Source organism: Chionomys nivalis, chromosome 5, assembly GCF_950005125.1.
Source record: "Chionomys nivalis chromosome 5, mChiNiv1.1, whole genome shotgun sequence".
Classification (NCBI taxonomy): Eukaryota; Metazoa; Chordata; class Mammalia; order Rodentia; family Cricetidae; genus Chionomys; species Chionomys nivalis.
This window is the reverse complement of record NC_080090.1, coordinates 64,051,929-64,069,874: the sequence shown is the minus strand read 5'-3', so window position 1 is coordinate 64,069,874 and position 17,946 is coordinate 64,051,929. Positions and strand designations below refer to the sequence as shown.

Here is a 17,946-nt window from a genome sequence, read left to right as displayed (position 1 = left end):
AGTTTAGGATATGAGTTTAGCCAGAAATACGCTTAAGCTATTGGCCAAACAGTATTGCAAATAATATGGTTTTCTGAGTGGTTATTTCATGGTTGGGCGGCTGGGACAAACAAATGACCCTTCTCCCAACAGTATTTAGCACAACAGAAAGCAACTACAACAAACCTGGTTTCAGAAGACAGGGGTTGTTGGGACTGACCTGACAGTGGTTTTTGGAAGATTTTAGAACTTTGGGCTAGAAAAGCCACTGAATGCTCTGAGCTTAAAGGGCTGTTTTCTAAGATCTTAAAAGCCAAGAATGCTGAAAGAAAACTCATGCTGTAGGAAGACTTGCAGCTTGTGATTACCCGCCTACTGGGTCATGGCATCTTATACTATATACGTGGACGCAGAACCTGCGTCTGCCCCTTTTCTTCCTCCTTTTGGCCAGCTGCTCATTTGGATTGTTGGACTCAACCTCTGTCCACCGTTCAAGCAGAAAATTCTGATTTGTGAGTTTACCCCCAAATAAACAACTATCTATTTCTCAATTCTGAGCTAGTGTGGGATTTCTTTTAAGCATCCGTTCATCAATAGGGCTCACGCCCACTGGGTGAACGGCCTGGTCCTTCCAAGGCCCAGAGAGGCTTGCTTGCCTAAAGCAGTTTTTTGTAGAAATCCATCACAGGGGAGTTTGCTGCGTGTGGCGACTTGGAAATTTCCCAAGCACATGTACGTACAACCTCTGGATTCCCCAGGGTAGGGCAATTACTTGCTGTATGGCAACTAGTGCAGCTCTTGGTTTCTGCTCCCTACCCCTAGATTTCTTTCTCCATATATGGAATTGATTTAATTGCTTTTAATTTGTCAAGCAACACATATTTCTCAGTATCTAACCAGTACCAAGGTCACCAGTTGCACTGCTTCTAGTCGCAACTCTGCAACTAAGCCATCTGCTGGACAGTAAAGACTGCTGTTCACCGGATCACATCATCAGGTAATAAGTAAATCATTATGGCAGACTTCATTACCAATGCAACTTTTAGTACCTTTTTTGCTAATACTATGGATTGTATTTCTACCTCTGATACTTACACATTGTTTACATTTGGAGGTCACTGTCCTCATTTATTGCACAGTTGTTTATTGTCTTAGTCTTTAAGTTATATAGGTATTAAGAATTACAGATCAATAGTCATCTATGTTTGTTATACTTACAGTTAGACTAATCAGGTTCTTTAGATAGAGATTATATTCTGCATAGATAGATAATCTTCAACCATTTCAAAGAGCTGTAGAAAATGTCATTTAAACTTAGAGTTCAGTTAAAGTGAGACACAATTGCTCCTGGCAGCACCGATCTATTCCCGAGAGAATGCTGAGCACTGAAGACACTCCACTTGGAGCTTGTTGTCTTCTTAGCAAAAACTGGCCTTTGTTAAATAAAAAAAATGCCCATGCCTAACCACTAACAAGATACATAGTATCCGAAAATGGATAAGCAGGACTGTCTAATCTTGCCAAGAAAGGGTAAGACAGTTTTAAAAAAATTCTTGCCTTTAAAAATAGTCTGACAGTTATTATAGGCCTTAGCCAAAGTTGGTTGCTTCCACGTTGCAAATGAGACTTTGGGTGATTGCCCAGGTAGTCAGTTGTCTCTGTCATTTGCTGCACATTTTGGAAGTTGCTTGACTGAACTTCCTGTTTACTCAAGTAATATTTTTTCCCTTTTCAGATCTTCAATGGGGTTGGAGACTAGATAATTGTAGTTACTTTCCTCTCATGACTTGGCCAACTTATTCATTATATAAGACTTAAGCCAGCTAGGATAGGATATTTGTTCTTGTTGTATATAATTTTGTATTAGGCTTAGAACTCTCTTATTTAAACAAAAGGGGGAGGTGATTACCCGCCTACTGGGACGTGACCTCTTATACTATATATGTGGTGTAGAACCTGTGTCCGCCCTTCCTTTTACGTGGCTGCTCGTTCTGATTGTTGGATTCAACCTCTGTCCACCGTTCAAGCAGAAAATTCTGATTTGTGAGTTTACCCCCAAATAAATAACTATCTATTTCTCAATTCTGAGCTAGTGTGGAATTTCTTTTAAGCGTCCGTTCATCAATAGGTCACCTCTTCAAATGCAGACAATGGAGGTCTGGCTGTGAAGCTTCAGAGCAAAGCACAGACTATCCAGGCTGTTCACGTGACAATCTGGATTAAGACTCTATGGAAATAGTCAGTGCTTAAGAGTCATCCGCGATTATTAGGAGTACAGCATCACCGAGACAAAATCTTCTGGGAAGTATTTCCCTGAGGCCAGCACACAGTGAGGCCCAGGCTGAACTTCAAGCTGGAAGCTGAACATGACAAGATATAAGAGCCTCACATGGTACTGAGGTTGAAAGCATAAAGAGGTCACGGAGAGGAGCTGCTGCTTTGCACCATATGGTGTAGCTGGAATTCTTGTAGAGAGGTCTGGAGCAGCCGTAGTAAAGGTGCAGCCTCAGCTGCAGAAGAAGTCCCAGGACCAATGCTGTATGTGGGACAGTGGTCTGGACCCTGTCACTTGTATTTTAAATAAACACTGATTGGCCAGTAGCCAGGCAGGAAGTATAGGTGGGGAGACCAGGCAGAAAGTAGAGGCAGGGCGATGAGAATTCTGGGAAGAGGAAAGTTTCAGTCTGCAGTCGTCACCCAGACACAGAGCAAGCCAGATGTGACTGCCTCACCGAGAAAGTTACCAAGACACATGGCTGATACAGACAAGAATTATGGGCTAATATAAGTTATAAGAGTTAATAAGAAGCCTGAGATGCTTCACCAATCAGTTTATAATTAATATAGACCTCTGTGTAATTTCTGTGGGACTTAATGATTACAGGAACTGGGCAGGACAGAAACCTTAGTCAACGACCAAGGGGTCTCAGAGAGAATTCAAGGCTTGGCACTGTAGAGAAGGGTTGGATCCCCTGGGAGAGGCCAGGAAAAGCTACTGGGGCAGAAACTCTTAGACTGTCTAAGAATGGAGGAAGCAGCTGAGCACAGCATGAGTGTATTAATCCACTGCTCTCTGCTCTTGAATGGGATGTAATGTACTAGCTGCTTCAAGTTCCTGCAGTCCTGACTTCCCACGGTGACAGGCTGCCATCTGGAACTGTGAGCCAACTAAGCCTTTCTCCCTGAAGCTGCTTTTGTAGTGGAATTTATCATCACAGCAAAGGAAATGAGAGGAAGGCAGAAGACAGCAGCAGGTCTGCCGCTGTGATAAGCTGACTGTGTGGCTGTCTGTGGGAGGACTGTGAAGAACTGAGCGGCCCGTCCAAGTGCAGGCTAATTAAAGAAGAATGTCAGACAGACAGTGGAGGCCTAGGTCAAGAGGCCTGGGAGGAACAAGCTCAGCTAGGACCTGGGTTAAGAGTGTGTGTGGTAGTATGTACGGCTGCACTCTACCTGTGTCCTGAGAACTTGAATAAAGAAGTTAAAGATAACTGACTGACCTGTTTGACAAACTAGTGGCCTAAAGGCCACAAAAAATATTAAGGAAGAAGTCAACAGGTTCAAGTTAAGTATTGTGTCCATAAATATCACCTTTTAAGGAAACCTGCATTGATATGTTAACAAGTCTAAAGCTTAGCACAGTGGGAAAACATGCTTTGTGCCAGGCAGAACTATTTAAAGGGTAGATCTCCATAACCTTCCTTCTCATCCAGTAAAGTGTATTATTAGTCTGAAGTCCAACACAATTCACTTACTTTTAGGAGAAGAAACAATTTTTGTTCAAATGAAATCATCTTTTATTTGGTAAGTGTTCATACACTGCTTCCTGTGAACTGGATACACAGTTACAAACACACTAACCACATACACATGACAAATGTAAGGAACAGAGCCACAGTATCACAAGTAAACACACAATCTGTCTCAAGAAAGAAAAGCTAGGAACAAATTTATACAAGAAAATATGTTTTTTAAGTTATAGTTTCAAAAATACCTCCCATCTGTTTATAGGATTAGAAAAGAGTTTGTTAAAAATACAGTATTTGAAATATATCTGGAAAGACAAAATTTCTTTTCTGTGCAGTGAGAAAGGAAAAAATTCCTTGTGGAAAAACTGATATACCCAAGTTGTGACAGAAGGGGGAAAACCGACTGCTATGTAACATCAACACAATGTGATACTCTCTGAAGAGAACGTTAAATTTCAGTTAGAGCACTAATGGGAATTAAGGCTGAAGCAGCTGTGCCAGCGTGAGGACCTGAGCTTGGCTCCTAGGCACCATCACTGGGGCAGCGGAGATGAGAGGAGTCCTGGAGCTTACAGCCTAGCTAGTCTAGCTCAGTTTGTGCGCTCAGGGTTCAGTGTTAAGACACTCTGCTAATTAGTTTTTAATGTCCAACTAGACACAAACTAGAGTCATCTGGGAAGACAGAAGAATTGGAGAACTGTCACATTAGCTGTGGCATGTCTGTGGGGAATTGTCTTGACTGATAATTTATGGGGAGGGTCCAGCCCACTGAGGCTGGCATCATCCCTAGACAAGTGGGCCTGGACCATCTAAGAAAACAAACTGAGCGAGGTCAAAGGGAGCTAGCCAGTAAGCAGCATTCTTCCATAGTTTCTACTTCAAGCTCCTGTCCTGACTTCCCCCAATGATGGGAGTGCTACATGTAAACCAAACAAACCCTTTCTAGACCAAGTTAGTTTTAGTTAAGAGGTTTGACGGTATACCAAAAGAAAGCAAGCTAGGACAGATGCTGCCTGAAAACATAAACAGAGAATGGCGGAGGACAGCAGGCAACATTGCCTCTGGCCTACACATAAGAACAAACAGGTCCACAATATACCAAAGCCTGGATTAAAGGTTGCCTATGGGAGCATCTAAAGTTAGTCAGTAGGCAATAAAGAACCACCAGTCATTTATGCAAAGTTTAAAAGCTATATTTTAAACAATATTAATTAAGGGCAGGAGAGATAGTTCAGCTGTTCAAAAGTGCTTTCTGCTCTTCCAGTTGACAAGATTTAGCTCCCAGCACCCATGTTGGACGGCTCGCACCACCTGTAACTCCAGCTAGACAACCTGACACCCTCTTCTACACTCATGTGAAACACACACACACACACCACCAACAACAGCCCATAAAAGAAAAAAGTATTAATTTCTATTAAATTTCCGTTAAATGGACCAGAAAAAGCAGGGAAGTGAGGCAGGCATAGCAGTGCATAGCTGTAATCCTAGCATTTGGGAAGAAAGGCAGGAAAAGTCTCGGCTATACCCTGGGCTTAAGGTGAGCCTGGGCTTCATAAGATCTGGCACTTTAAAATAAAAACATTCTTGAGTAATTTTCACCCCTTCCAGTGTGAGCAAGATCTATGACTTGCTTCTAACGAAGAACGTATGCAAGAAAAGAAATATGACTTCCATGATTACATCACATAAGTTTATAGGCTTGTTGGCAGACTCTGACTCTGTTTGTGACAGAAGGATGTGGTGTCCAAAGCAACTCATGGAAACAAAACAACAACAGCAAAAAAAAAAAATGTATTTTTAAACAGGAAGCTATTATTATAGTTCTCTTGGGCCAGGGGATTAAAGAATTAAACAGTATTCTCTTCTACCATAGTAAGAAAACACAAAAAAGTAGGAAATGCTAAAATTATTAAGAAACATACTCAAGATTTGTAAACAAAGCAAAAAAATTGAGGAAAAATAAAGGCGCAGCATATGAATGAAAGAACTGACTTCCTAGTTCAGTCTTTTTTTTTTTTTTAAAGATTTATTTATTTATTATGTATACAACATTCTGCCTCGATGTATACCCGCACGCCAGAAGAGGGTGCCAGATCTCATTACAGATGGTTGTGAGCCACCATGTGGTTGCTGGGAATTGAACTCAGAACCTCTGGAAGAGCAGCCAGTGCTCTTAACCTCTGAGCCATCTCTCCAGCCCAAAATATAATGCATTGATAGTCTCCCCGTCGGGGAATCGAACCCCGGTCTCCCGCGTGACAGGCGGGGATACTCACCACTATACTAACGAGGACAACTATTCCTAGTTCAGTCTTAACGTCCGCTTCAACTCTAAGCTACATCTGCAAGGCAAGCTTGTCCTATACTCATCTGATCACCAACAGGTCCACATAATAGAAGACTATCCCAAAAACAGTTTCAATACTAATCCCAAGAGTTTTAGGCAATCATTATTATTTTAAACTACCTTAAGTACCTAAAGTACTTGTATGATGCAATTAACATGCTAATGACAAAACTTTGTTTCTGAAATTGGGCATGGAGGCTCATGTCCTTTAAACTCAGCACTTGGGAGGTAGAAACAGGCAGATCTTTGAGTTCGAGGCCAGCCTGATCTACAAAGTGAGTATGAGGTCAGGCCAGTCTAGTCTATACAATGAGACCTTGTTTCAAATAAAATAAACAAACCAACAAACAAACAAACAAACAAACCTTAGAAATGGCTCAGTAGGGAAGAGAACTTGCTCTTCAATCAAGAGGCCCTGAGTAGACAGCCAGGCAACCATATAAAAAGCCAGGCAGGGCCAAACACCTGCAATCCCAGCATTGTCTTATGGCAGTAAGGCAAAGGGTGGTAGGAAAAGATTCCCAAGGTTGTGCTCCAGCCTCTGCATGTGCATGCTCAGGCACATGAACCTGTACATTCTGTGCATACACCACCCACACACACACACACACACACACACAGAGAGAGAGAGAGAGAGAGAGAGAGAGAGAGGGAGAGAGAGAGAGAGAGAGATGATAGTCCTCAGAAGAACAAATGCTGTTTTTCCCTGATTATAAGGAATCTATATCCAAATATAAATATACATGTATCTATATACAAAAGGAAAATAGAATGGGCACTCTTAAATGAAAGCAAGATGTCTAGAAAGAGAAGGGAGGAAAAAAATAAGAGAAAGTAATGGGAGGGGAGAAAGACAAGCTTTCTCACATACAGAACCAAAGTGTGTGTGTGTGTGTGTGTGTGTGTGTGATCAAGGCAGACTATTTGTAAAGGGAAAGGAGTCTAGCAAGCAGGAGAGGAGGGAAGGGACAAACACGAGCAAGGTCCAACGATATTAACAATAAAATCTATTATTCTATATGATGACTAAGAAAGAGTAATTGGAAAGACAAGCTGCAGAAGCTGGCTAGGTCTTGGCTCACATTGATTTTAAAATGTGATCAACCTTAATGCTTAGAACTTTAGAAAGTCAGATAAGAAACTTTATAGTGAGGCCATTACATGTCTTACCTCGGAAACGGTAGCTGCGATATTAATACTGCTTGCCTGCCCGTTCATTAGGTCCATGCTTCCCTCATCAGTCCCTGATCCTATATCAACAGCAACAGGTCCAATTACTTCATGTCCAAGGCCACAAATACATTATTCCTGTTAGAAACAAAGAAGAAGAAATCAAAATGTGTGTCTTCCTCTAAGTTCATGAAAACAACCATGCCACTGCCACGCTGGGGACAATTTGTCAGTCTGCTTAACTTTTTTTTTTCACTAAGTCACTGTGTTTGAAAGATCAGAAATAGGAAGTGTGTCAACAGCCACTACCAATGCAGTGAAATAAAAGTGCTACTTCACTCGCTAAGAGAGGAGAAAGATCAAACTGCACAGGACTTTTAGGTTAACTAAGCAAGTATCTGAAACATGTGGCAAAGTAACACATCCCCCAACTCCGTGATGTTTTAAAGGTTCAGATGTCACCTCTAGATTAACAATACTGAAGAAGCTTGCCATTGTTGCTCTACCAAGATACCACAAATACAATATTATAGGACGTGCCACAAAACCACAACGCATGGTATGTTCATTTGTATAAGGCTTTAAGGTTTGTTGAGTGTCCTCCATCCGCTATTCCACTGAAAACATGGGTGAAAAGAGAACTCTGCACTTGCAGCGGGACAACAATGCCATCGCTAGTCCTGCAGAACACAAAGGACAGCCTCTGGGACACCAGCAGGCAAGTGAGGACGGAGGAACACAACTCAAGACATGTAAAACTCTAGCCAAGTATCTTTGCATTAACATTGCTATTTATTTCCACTTTACTAAAATCGGAATGTTCACTTGAGATTTCAGTGTCTTTCCCAAGCAATACACCATAAATTCTTCTTTTCCATATATTGACAGGGGTAAACAGACTTAAGTTCCTTCCTAAACTTAAATATCTTACTTCGTAAAAGAAACTCTACGTTAGGTATTCTACATTATTTACCATACAAACTGAAATGTCCATGATAATCCACCAATTCTATTTCTTTTCTGTAACAAGTGCAGGCTCTGCTGGACCTGATGACACAGCCTGCACTCTCAGCTAGGCCAGGTCTGAGCAGGATGACCACAAGTCCAAGGGCAGAGCAGGCAACCGACTGGAGGGAGAAGGGAAGTAGGCAGGCAACAGAAATACAGCTCACAGTAGAATGTGCCTGGGTAAGGACCTAGGTTCAACTCCGGTACAGACTTCCCTCCACCTCCCAGCAAACCATGAGCTTACAGTCTACATCTGAACACAACAAATCAGCTTTTCTGTAGTTCCCTCATGTATAAAACGGGAAACAGTAAGTGTCCACTTTGCAGAGCTGTGGTGGAGAGAACTGAACTGATATGCATTTAAAGACGACAAATATGCTCCTACAGCAATGCAATGAGGATCATAAAGTTTAAATCTAACAGTTTCCAAACAAAGAAAAAAAGGCAAACTCTTTAAATATACCGCTGGCCACCAGAGTGTACCTGGTGAGTACCATAAGGAATCCTACCATGCAAGGAATGAGAATCTGTTTCTCAGATGGACCAAGCATGCCCCCGGGATTTCAAATGCTTCTAAATCATAACTAACGACAGCAGCTTTCAACAAGCACATATTACCTTCATTTCTTCAGATTAGCCTTAGTACCTTCTAGGGACGTAACACCATATGACAATTTTTAATATATATTTCAATTAATAGGGTTTAGAAACCATTTACAAAATCAATATGAAAATCAAGAGCACAGAAATTCCTCACACTATCTCACTGCACAGGCTCCATTATCCTTACGCTATCCTGTGAAGGTGAGGCTGACATTTGCCCTGCTATACTAGAAATCAGCTTGTGCTGGGCATGAAGATCTACATCTGAAACCCAATCCTGTGTGGCCAAAGTAAGAGCTCACAGCCCAAGACCAGCCTGAGCTATACAAGTTCTCGGTCAGCCTGGGCTACACAGTGAGATTCAATCCTAACAAATAAATATTTTAACACCCAGCTTTACAATTCATTATACATTAAGACATTTGAATCAGGTTTTCTTGGCCTACTTTCAATTTTACTCTCAGAGAGAGTGGGGAGGGAGGGGAGAGTGAGAGAGAGGAAGGGAAGGAGAAAGGGAGAGAGTGTGTGAGTGTTTTGAATCAGAATCTTACTCTGCAAACCAGACTGGTCTAAAACTTTACTACAAAGCCTGAGCTGGACTCTGATTCTCTCTGGCAGCAGTGCTCATTTTGTGACAATGTTTTCAGATGATTTCCTCTCCTGTGTGTGGAGGAGACAAGAATGTTTAAGTCTAGAGGTCCCCCTAGTGTTAAGAAAAAAATTGACTTAATTGAATCTTTAACCTATTTTACAGGTTAGTTACATAAATTTTACTACTATTTACTAAATAAAGGTAATACAAACTAGGAATAAATGTTAATACATTTGAATCAGGTTTTCTTTGCTTGCTTTCAATCTCTGTGTGTGTGTGTTCTGAAACAGATGGTTTTCATAATCCAGACTGGTCTACAATTTACTATAGAACCTAGGTTGGCTTCAAACCTATGGTAATCCTCCTGCCTCATGTCCCATGCTTGACTTTACCAAATTTTATTATTAAAATATTTCATAAAACCAAGTTACATTAAAATCTATTATGTGGGAAACTAAAAGAAACATGATTTATTCTTTTGGTATACATCTCAAGTTAAATGAGACAAATACATATTAGCTTGTTTCATTTTACTAGGGATATAAAGTGGCACACTCATGACTACAAATATCACAATAACTATTTTCTTAGTTAAGTTCACTAATTTGAACTTACTCCCTTCTAGTTCTGAAGATATTTATTCTGGCTGTCTTCTGGGTTCTTTCCAACCAGCAATGAGCTCCCAAGCAGAAAACCTTGAAATCTGAAGATTCAGATCCTTGCTTTAGTCACAAACTAGATCATCAAACTGCAGAAATCAACCATTTAGCCTCGCAACTGCCCATCTTTTCAAGGGTACTTCCAATACTTCAAGTTTTTTGTCTTTTTCCTTTCATAAACCAAGGATTAAAGGTGATGGGGAAATTGGCTTTTAGTTGGTCTCAGGGTGGGCACAGCTGCACTTTCTTTCCTAAGATGATCTATGCTGTGAACAGTATAGACATATTAGCCGTCTTACAAAACATACACTATTTTTGTTACTCAATTTCCTTCTATAATTTTGTTGAATATATTTTCTGGGCCTTTGAGCTGGAGTTCTTCTCCTTCTTCTACCCTATTATTCTTAGGTTTGGTCTTTTTATGGTGTCCCAGATTTCCTGGATGTTTTGTGTTAAGAATTTGTTGGAGTTGCTGTTTTCTTTGATCAATGAGTCTATTTCCTCTATTGTATCCTCAGCACTTGAGATTCTTTCTTCTATCTCTTGTATTCTGTTGGTTATACTTGTCTCTGTAGTTCCTGTTCATTTATCCAGATTTTCCATGTCCAGCCATCCCTCGGTTTGTGTTTTCTTCATTACCTCCATTTCTGTCTTCAAGTCTTGAACTGTTTACCTGTTTGATTGCTTTTTCTTGGTTTTCTTGGATATCTTTGAGGGATTTATTAATTTCTTCTAACTTTTTGTTTGTCCTCTCTTCCATTTCTCTAAGGGAGTTTTTCACTTCCTGTTTAAGGGTCTCCATCACTTTCATAAGGTTACGTTTAAAGTCGAAATCTTCTACTTCTTCTGGGTTAGGATGTTCAAGTCTTCTTGTTGTGTGTTCACAGGATTCTGGTGTTATGTTGCTTTTCAGGATGTTGGAGGAATTCTTGCATTGGCGCCTGCCCATCTCATCCTTCAAATGAGGCCAGCAGAGTCTTGGTGTCTTGGTCCAATCTTTGCTGTGGCTCACTGTGTACTTGGGAGTTTTTCTTGGTCTGCCCTCTCTTAGGTCCCTTTAGCACTGGAGCAGGCTCTCAGATCCCCTGCACCCTGAAGCAGGCTGTGCTAGGAGATCCAAGGACCCCGCAGACAAAAAGGCGGGGGCTTCGAGGGCAGGGTGGAATGGGGTAAAGAAAGCCAGCAGCCAGGAACACACCCTGCTGTATGGGCAGAAAAGCTTAGGGAATTGGAGGGAGCCTGGACTCAGTTCCCAGGACCATCCAGCAGTACGGCCACTCACTCACCTCTCTCTGTTACTCAATTTCCTACAATAAGGAAACTAGGAGTGATATGAAATTAATTGTTGCAGTTTCTCTGGAACTATTTGGACAACGAAACATCACTGATAACTCTAAAAGGCACAAGTAACTGTACTGTCTTTGCATATAACTAAACTTTATTTCCTTTAGCACCTGAAACTACACATTCACCCTTCCTTCTCTGGGTTGAGTGCTATACTGTAATACTCTCATTAGGGATATGACTAGTAGAGACTTACTGCTGTGGTCAGATGTCATTGCTGGGTTTGCCAGATACCCACTGCGGAGTTACTTCTTCAGTCACCAACTCCAAATCAAGTAGACAAGCCTCCAGACTCCAATCTAACAAGGCTTCTAGTGTCTCCATCTCTATTCTAGCTGCAGAGTTTATACAGTTTATTCTAGTGTGAAGTTCATAAGAAGACTTTTAGTTTATACTATTGGTTTTTAAATTTTCTTGTTTCAGACAGGTTTCTCTGTGTAACCCTGGCTGTCCTGGAATTCATCTCCATAGACCAGACAGGCCTGGAACTCACAGAGATCCACCTCTGCTTCCTGGGTGCTGGGATTAAAGGCATACGCCACCACTGCCCCAGGCATACTGTTAGTATTTATTAGTTTATATTAACTGTCAGCATATTCCCTTACTTACGTTTTAATAATATAAACATGCTATTCACTGACTGGCTAAAATGTTGTGCACCTGTGAATTCCTTTTTATAGCACGATTTCCACATAACCATGACTGTTTTGTGGCGGCAGCATTTGCATTACGGTCATGGAAGTCTGCAAGTCCTGTGATTCCCAGTTTGACTCAAATGCTGTTAGCACAACTGGAGTTGAGCAAACTGGTTCCAGTTTTTAATGGAATTTATGTAAAATAATATCCGTAATTTAAAAAATATTGCATTCACTTCATAAAAAAGAAACTCTACATTTTAAATATTCAAATGGATCATTAAAAGTAAGAAATTAAAAAAATGAAGCTGGTTAGAAGGAAAGGCAATTGCCACACAAGCTTAGTAAGTAAGTTCAATCCCAGAATCCCATGTAAAGGTACAAGGAGAGAAACAAACTCCTCAGAATTGTCCTCCAACCTTTACACTCGGTGGCACATGCGCACACACTAATAATAACTAAAAACTGAAATGTGACAACAGCAGTGACAGGCTCAGTAGGAGAAATCAAATTTTAAACACAACATTCTTAGATATTTGATATTTTGATATTTAAGTTATGACAGACAGCTAGTTCTTTTTTCTTTAACATTTAATTTAAGTAACATTCAAAGCCACACTTTCTGTTACTCATGGACATTCAAAGGTGTAAGCAGCAAGTGCACATGCACCAACAAGCCTACCCTACCATGTGACTTTACTTTCTGTTAACCTAAGAAAATGAAGTTAATTCCAGATATTAATACTTTGTTTTTATAATTAGTCATTAAAAATACTGAGTACAAATAATAGTGAACTGTTTATGACAAAGTTTAGTAAAAAAAAAAATGCAGCTGCCTCTTAAAACTATTTCTGGTACAGTACTAAATGATTATCTCTGCTATTTACAGTTCACAAAAAGGCTTTAATATTAGAAATTTCAAAAGAATGGGTTTGGGGATGCGAGGGCAATCTGGCTGCAACATCTGTCACCTTACTGATCGCCAGGGCTGATTCGGCTGATCTAGCTGGCTAGGCAGGTACCCCCTCCTCCCTCATTGCTCCATGTGTGTCCCTCCTGAAGACGCACACTTAGTCAAAGAGGACGACCTTCCCCGAACAGAGGAGAACCAGTCTGCTGCCAAGGGTACACGAGTACCTGTGCTCCCCTGCTAGAGTCTCCAAACAAGCTCTCAGGTCTGTATAAGAACCAAGACTCCAGACACACACTCAAATGAGGCAATGCATATGGCAGTCTGCCTTTCTTTAAAAAAAAAAAAAAAAAGGTTCTGATGAAGATCTGGGTTATAGTTTCCTGCCCAATATCTCCCACAAAGTGGCATTTTCACACTGTTTATATTATCATTCCTGAATGATAATTTTAAGTTTCTTGATGTTAAAGACCTACATTTTTAAAAAGAAAATAAAAAAAATCCATTATCCAGACTGGAGAGATGGTTAAGAGCAATGGCTGCTCTTCCAGAGGTCCTGAGTTCAATTCCCAGCAACTCATAACCATCTACAATGAATCTGATGCCCTCTTTTGGCATGCAGGCATACACAGAACACTGAATATAATAAATAAATCTTTTTTAAAAAAGTATTCATTATCCTTCATCATTGTATTCATGTTCATATAGTATATTTCACCTCACTTGTCTACTTAATAAATAAAAATTGAAAGAATGAATGACTAAACAAAACAATCATTCATAGGGTGAGATTATTACAAACCAGATGAGCAGTGAAAGTACTGGAAAACAGTGATCAAATATTACACGTAAGGCTACAAGATGACAGTAAGATGTGGTCATTTAATTAACACAGTTTGACGACCATTCCAGCAACAGAGTTGACAAGATAATCTAAGAACGCGCTGCGCTTCATGAGACACTCAGAACAAGAGCTTGAACTCTAATCCCAGTAGAAGAGAAAAGACAGGGCCACTAAGAGGTAAGAACAGAACTCAGCAATCATTCTCTTTTTCCAACCCCATCCCCACCCATCTCCATTTGAAGCAGAGTCAGAAAGGTCAAAGTGTGGTCCAACATGGGAAGATGTTCTGGGGGAAAATATGTCTTAGTCTTATATGTGTTGGCCTGGGCTTAATGTTGAGGTTAGAAGACAGTATCTACCCCTGTAACCTTTGTTCCAGGTACAATACCACACAGACACAGAATCAGAATTTATATTACCACTATGGCCCTAGACCCTCAACATAAGAAGTCCATATTAAAATATGTTTAAGCCGGGCGGTGGTGGCGCACGCCTTTAATCCCAGCACTCGGGAGGCAGAGGCAGGCGGATCTCTGTGAGTTCGAGACCAGCCTGGTCTACAGAGCTAGTTCCGGGACAGGCTCCAAAACCACAGAGAAACCCTGTCTCGAAAAACCAAAAAAAAAAATATATATATATACGTTTACATGGCCAGGCATATCTCCATGACTTTGTGCTCCAGGACAGTCAAGACTACATAGTGAGACTCTGCCTTAAAAATAAATATAATAAAATCCACACCAGTCACAATCCTTCAACACAAGACAGTGTTAACAAAATCTGAATAAGAACAGGTAAAAAACAATCAGACAAAGCCCCACTGACACCAACGTACAGCAAGTTAAAGAAGCAACAATGACTAGGATGACTTCTCATGAAAAACTACCAGATAGAGCCTCCAGAACAGAAACTACCAGATAGAGCCTCCAGAACAGAAACTACCAGATAGAGCCTCCAGAACAGAAACTGCCAGATAGAGCCTCCAGAACAGAAACTGCCAGATAGAGCCTCCAGAACAGAAACTACCAGATAGAGCCTCCAGAACAGAAACTACCAGATAGAGCCTCCAGAACAGAAACTACCAGATAGAGCCTCCAGAATAGAAAAGACTGAAACCAACAGCCCCCCCTCCCGCCAAGCAAAGAAAATCATTAAAAGCAACAAGACTTTTAAATAAAAGTACATTCTTTACAGAAGCATCACATCAACTCTGCTGAAGAGAGAATGCACAGCCTAACTAAACAGTAAAGCATCACACAGAGGGGAAATGAACAGCATATAACAAGTGGACAAAAGTACACCCTAAAGTCCTAAGAGCAGGTCAAAGGAGAGATGAAGAAAGAAAGGCGATCTTTAAAAATAAGGACTGGAGAGTTTCCAGAATAAAGGAGATGTGCCTCTTTCTATTCAGAAATCACCACCTTCGAGCAAGATAAACAAACAAAACAAAACAAAACACATTTCTCACGTATCACTTTAAACTGGCAAATAATTCTTTTAAAAACTAGTGAAGAAGAGGCAAATTGCTTATATAGGAACAACAACAAAAACACAACCCTAAAGACTTCTCAACAGCACCAACAAGAAAGTGAGGTCCTCAACATGCTAAGAGAAAACAGTCATCAATTCAGAGCTCTACAGTTAGCTTCTCAAAAGTAGGGAGAGTGGCTAATGAAGCTGGCTCAGCAGTTAAGGGCGCACATAGCTCTTGCAGGAGAAACTGGTTCCCAGCACCCATCAACAGCTCACAACCACTTCTAACTATAACAGATCCCACACCTCCTCTTCCAGCTGCCGCAGTCACATGCACTCACATACACACCACACCCACCACACACGTGTATACAACAAATAAAAACACAAAACACAATTAAAAAACACAAACTTCTTAAAAGAGGCAGAACAAGGGCTGGGGATTTAACTCAGTGGTAGAGTGCTTGCCAAGCAAACACAAGACCCTGGGTTCTATCATCAGCTCTGGGAAAAAAAAAAAAAAAAAGAGCAAAAACATCTTCAAAGAATAGTAGTACATACAGTAAGAAAACATAAAAACTATTAATTTCCAAAGTAGAAAAATCTGTCCTCATTCCTGTTTAAGTTTATACAAACCGAGCAAAAATTTAGGAGTAGAAATAACTACCTTAATCATGATTATTAAGATAACTACTATTTTTGGAGTTTTGCGAAGTGTGTTAGCAATTCACAAATACTCCTAGTGTTAGCCTTTTCATAAACAACATTCTGCTTTTATAAAGGAATAAACAACTTTTCATACAAAGTCAGATCACATGTCACACACATTGGATACAACAGTATAATGCACAAAAATGAGGCTAACATTTACGGGGTGCTTTCTACCAGGAGGCCATGCACTAAGTATCTTGTCCTTAATACAATCAATCTAAGAGGTAGTCTATTTTAATTATTTATTTTATTGTGAGATTATAATTACACATGCCCCTTTCCTCTCACATACCTCTTCTTGCTCTCTTTCAGATTGATGGCCTCTTTTTCCATTATTGTTGCAGCATACAATGTATATGTCTATACATACATATTCCTAAATACACAAATACAACCTGTTCAATCTGTATAATGTAGCTTGTATGTATGTTTCCAGAGCCAACCATCTGGTTTTGGCTAACCAATTTGTCCTTATACCTACAGAGAGGTTTAGTCTTCAACCTGCAACAAGGAAACTTTCTTTTGCAACAAATGGTGACCATTTCAGAAAACACCAACCAATCAAAATGCAGAGCGATGGAGCCCAGTCCCAGTGGACACATACACAACACAACTACAGCACCTAAGTGATGTGGGTTTCCCCTCTGTATGCTGGGATTACCATTGATTAATAAAGAAATTGCTTTGGACCTATAGCAGGGCAGAACAGAGCTAGGCAGGAAGAACTAAACTGAATGCCGGGGAAAAAGAAGGTGGAGTTAGAGAGAAGCCATGTAGCTCTGCCAGAGACAGACACCAGACAGAACTTTACCTGGTAGGTCATAGCCACATGGCAATACAGATTAATAGAAATGGGCTAATTTAAGATATAAGAGTAACCCAGAAATATACTTAAGCTATTAAGTAAGCCAAACAGTATTGCAAACAATATAGTTTCTGTGTGATTATTTCGTGGTCTGGGCAGCACTGGGAACAAACAAGTGGCCTCCTGCTAGAAACTGGCATGTCAACATGGTCAACTATATCCACGTAAAACCTGAGAAAGCTTATTTTTTAAAATTTATTTATTTTTTTTCAATAAAAAAAATAAAATAAAATATTAAAAAAAAGAAATTTAAAAAAAGATTTATTTATTATGTATACAACATTCTGCCTCTATGTATGCCCGCACACCAGAGGAGGGCGCCAGATCTCAGTACAGATGGTTGTGAGTCACCATGTGGTTGCTGGGAATTGAACTCAGGACCTCTGGAAGAGCAGCCAGTGCTCTTAATCTCTGAGCTGAGAAAGCTTAAAAGGAATTATAGAAGAGAGTTAAGCATGGCTTTTTGGTAGCAGTATTTTCTTGGGTGGGCTCTGTTTGCTAGAAGCAAGCAGAAACATGATTCTTTTAAGAGAGGTCTTCCTGATTTAGTGGTATCAGAAAACACACACACACACAGTTTTGAAATGGTGGCTTCCTGGGCCATGCTGTCAGCATGAACTCTGGCGTTTTTAGGAGGCCGAGCATTTAAATGGGGTTTGTGAGCAGCATGTTACAAACTGCTTAATGGCATGATATAGACCCCCTGTATACCTGGAACTGGGGTGGTGTGCACTGCTTGTAGAGGCTGTAAATAAGCCTCTACCAAGTTGAACTGGGCAGAGCCAAAAGGCAAAGTAGCCTTAGTTCTAGGCTGCTTAACATCTTAAAAAGTGTTCCTAAACCAGGCGGTGGTGGCGCACGCCTTTAATCCCAGCACTCAGTCGGTAGAGCATGGGACTCTTAATCCCAGGGTCGTGGGTTCGAGCCCCACATTGGGCGCCAGATGAAGGCAAAGGTGTAAGTCACAAACACCAGTTTGGAATTATGATTAATAAAATGGTTATTTATTTAAAAGGGAAAAAACTTACAGATCACCATCATAGACAACAGCCCT

The 17,946-nt window shown here is 40.5% G+C and overlaps 1 protein-coding gene and 1 non-coding gene across 6 annotated transcripts in view; both read right to left on the bottom strand.

Annotated features, from left to right (window-relative positions):
* Positions 1–17,946, bottom strand: part of Ralgps2 (Ral GEF with PH domain and SH3 binding motif 2) — a 139,045-nt gene that overhangs the window by 94,044 nt on the left and 27,055 nt on the right. For 4 of the 5 annotated variants that reach the window (XM_057769272.1, XM_057769275.1, XM_057769273.1 and 1 more), the window contains exon 2: positions 7,249–7,386. The exons of the other annotated variant lie outside the window; for it this stretch is intronic. In XM_057769272.1, the coding sequence (XP_057625255.1) occupies positions 7,249–7,305 (57 nt within the window). In that variant the 5' untranslated portion in view covers positions 7,306–7,386. The remainder of the gene's footprint in view (positions 1–7,248; positions 7,387–17,946) is intronic. 5 annotated transcript variants of the gene reach the window in all.
* Trnad-guc (transfer RNA aspartic acid (anticodon GUC)) lies at positions 5,953–6,024 on the bottom strand. The gene has a single exon. It is a non-coding gene; the product is annotated as a tRNA-Asp (tRNA).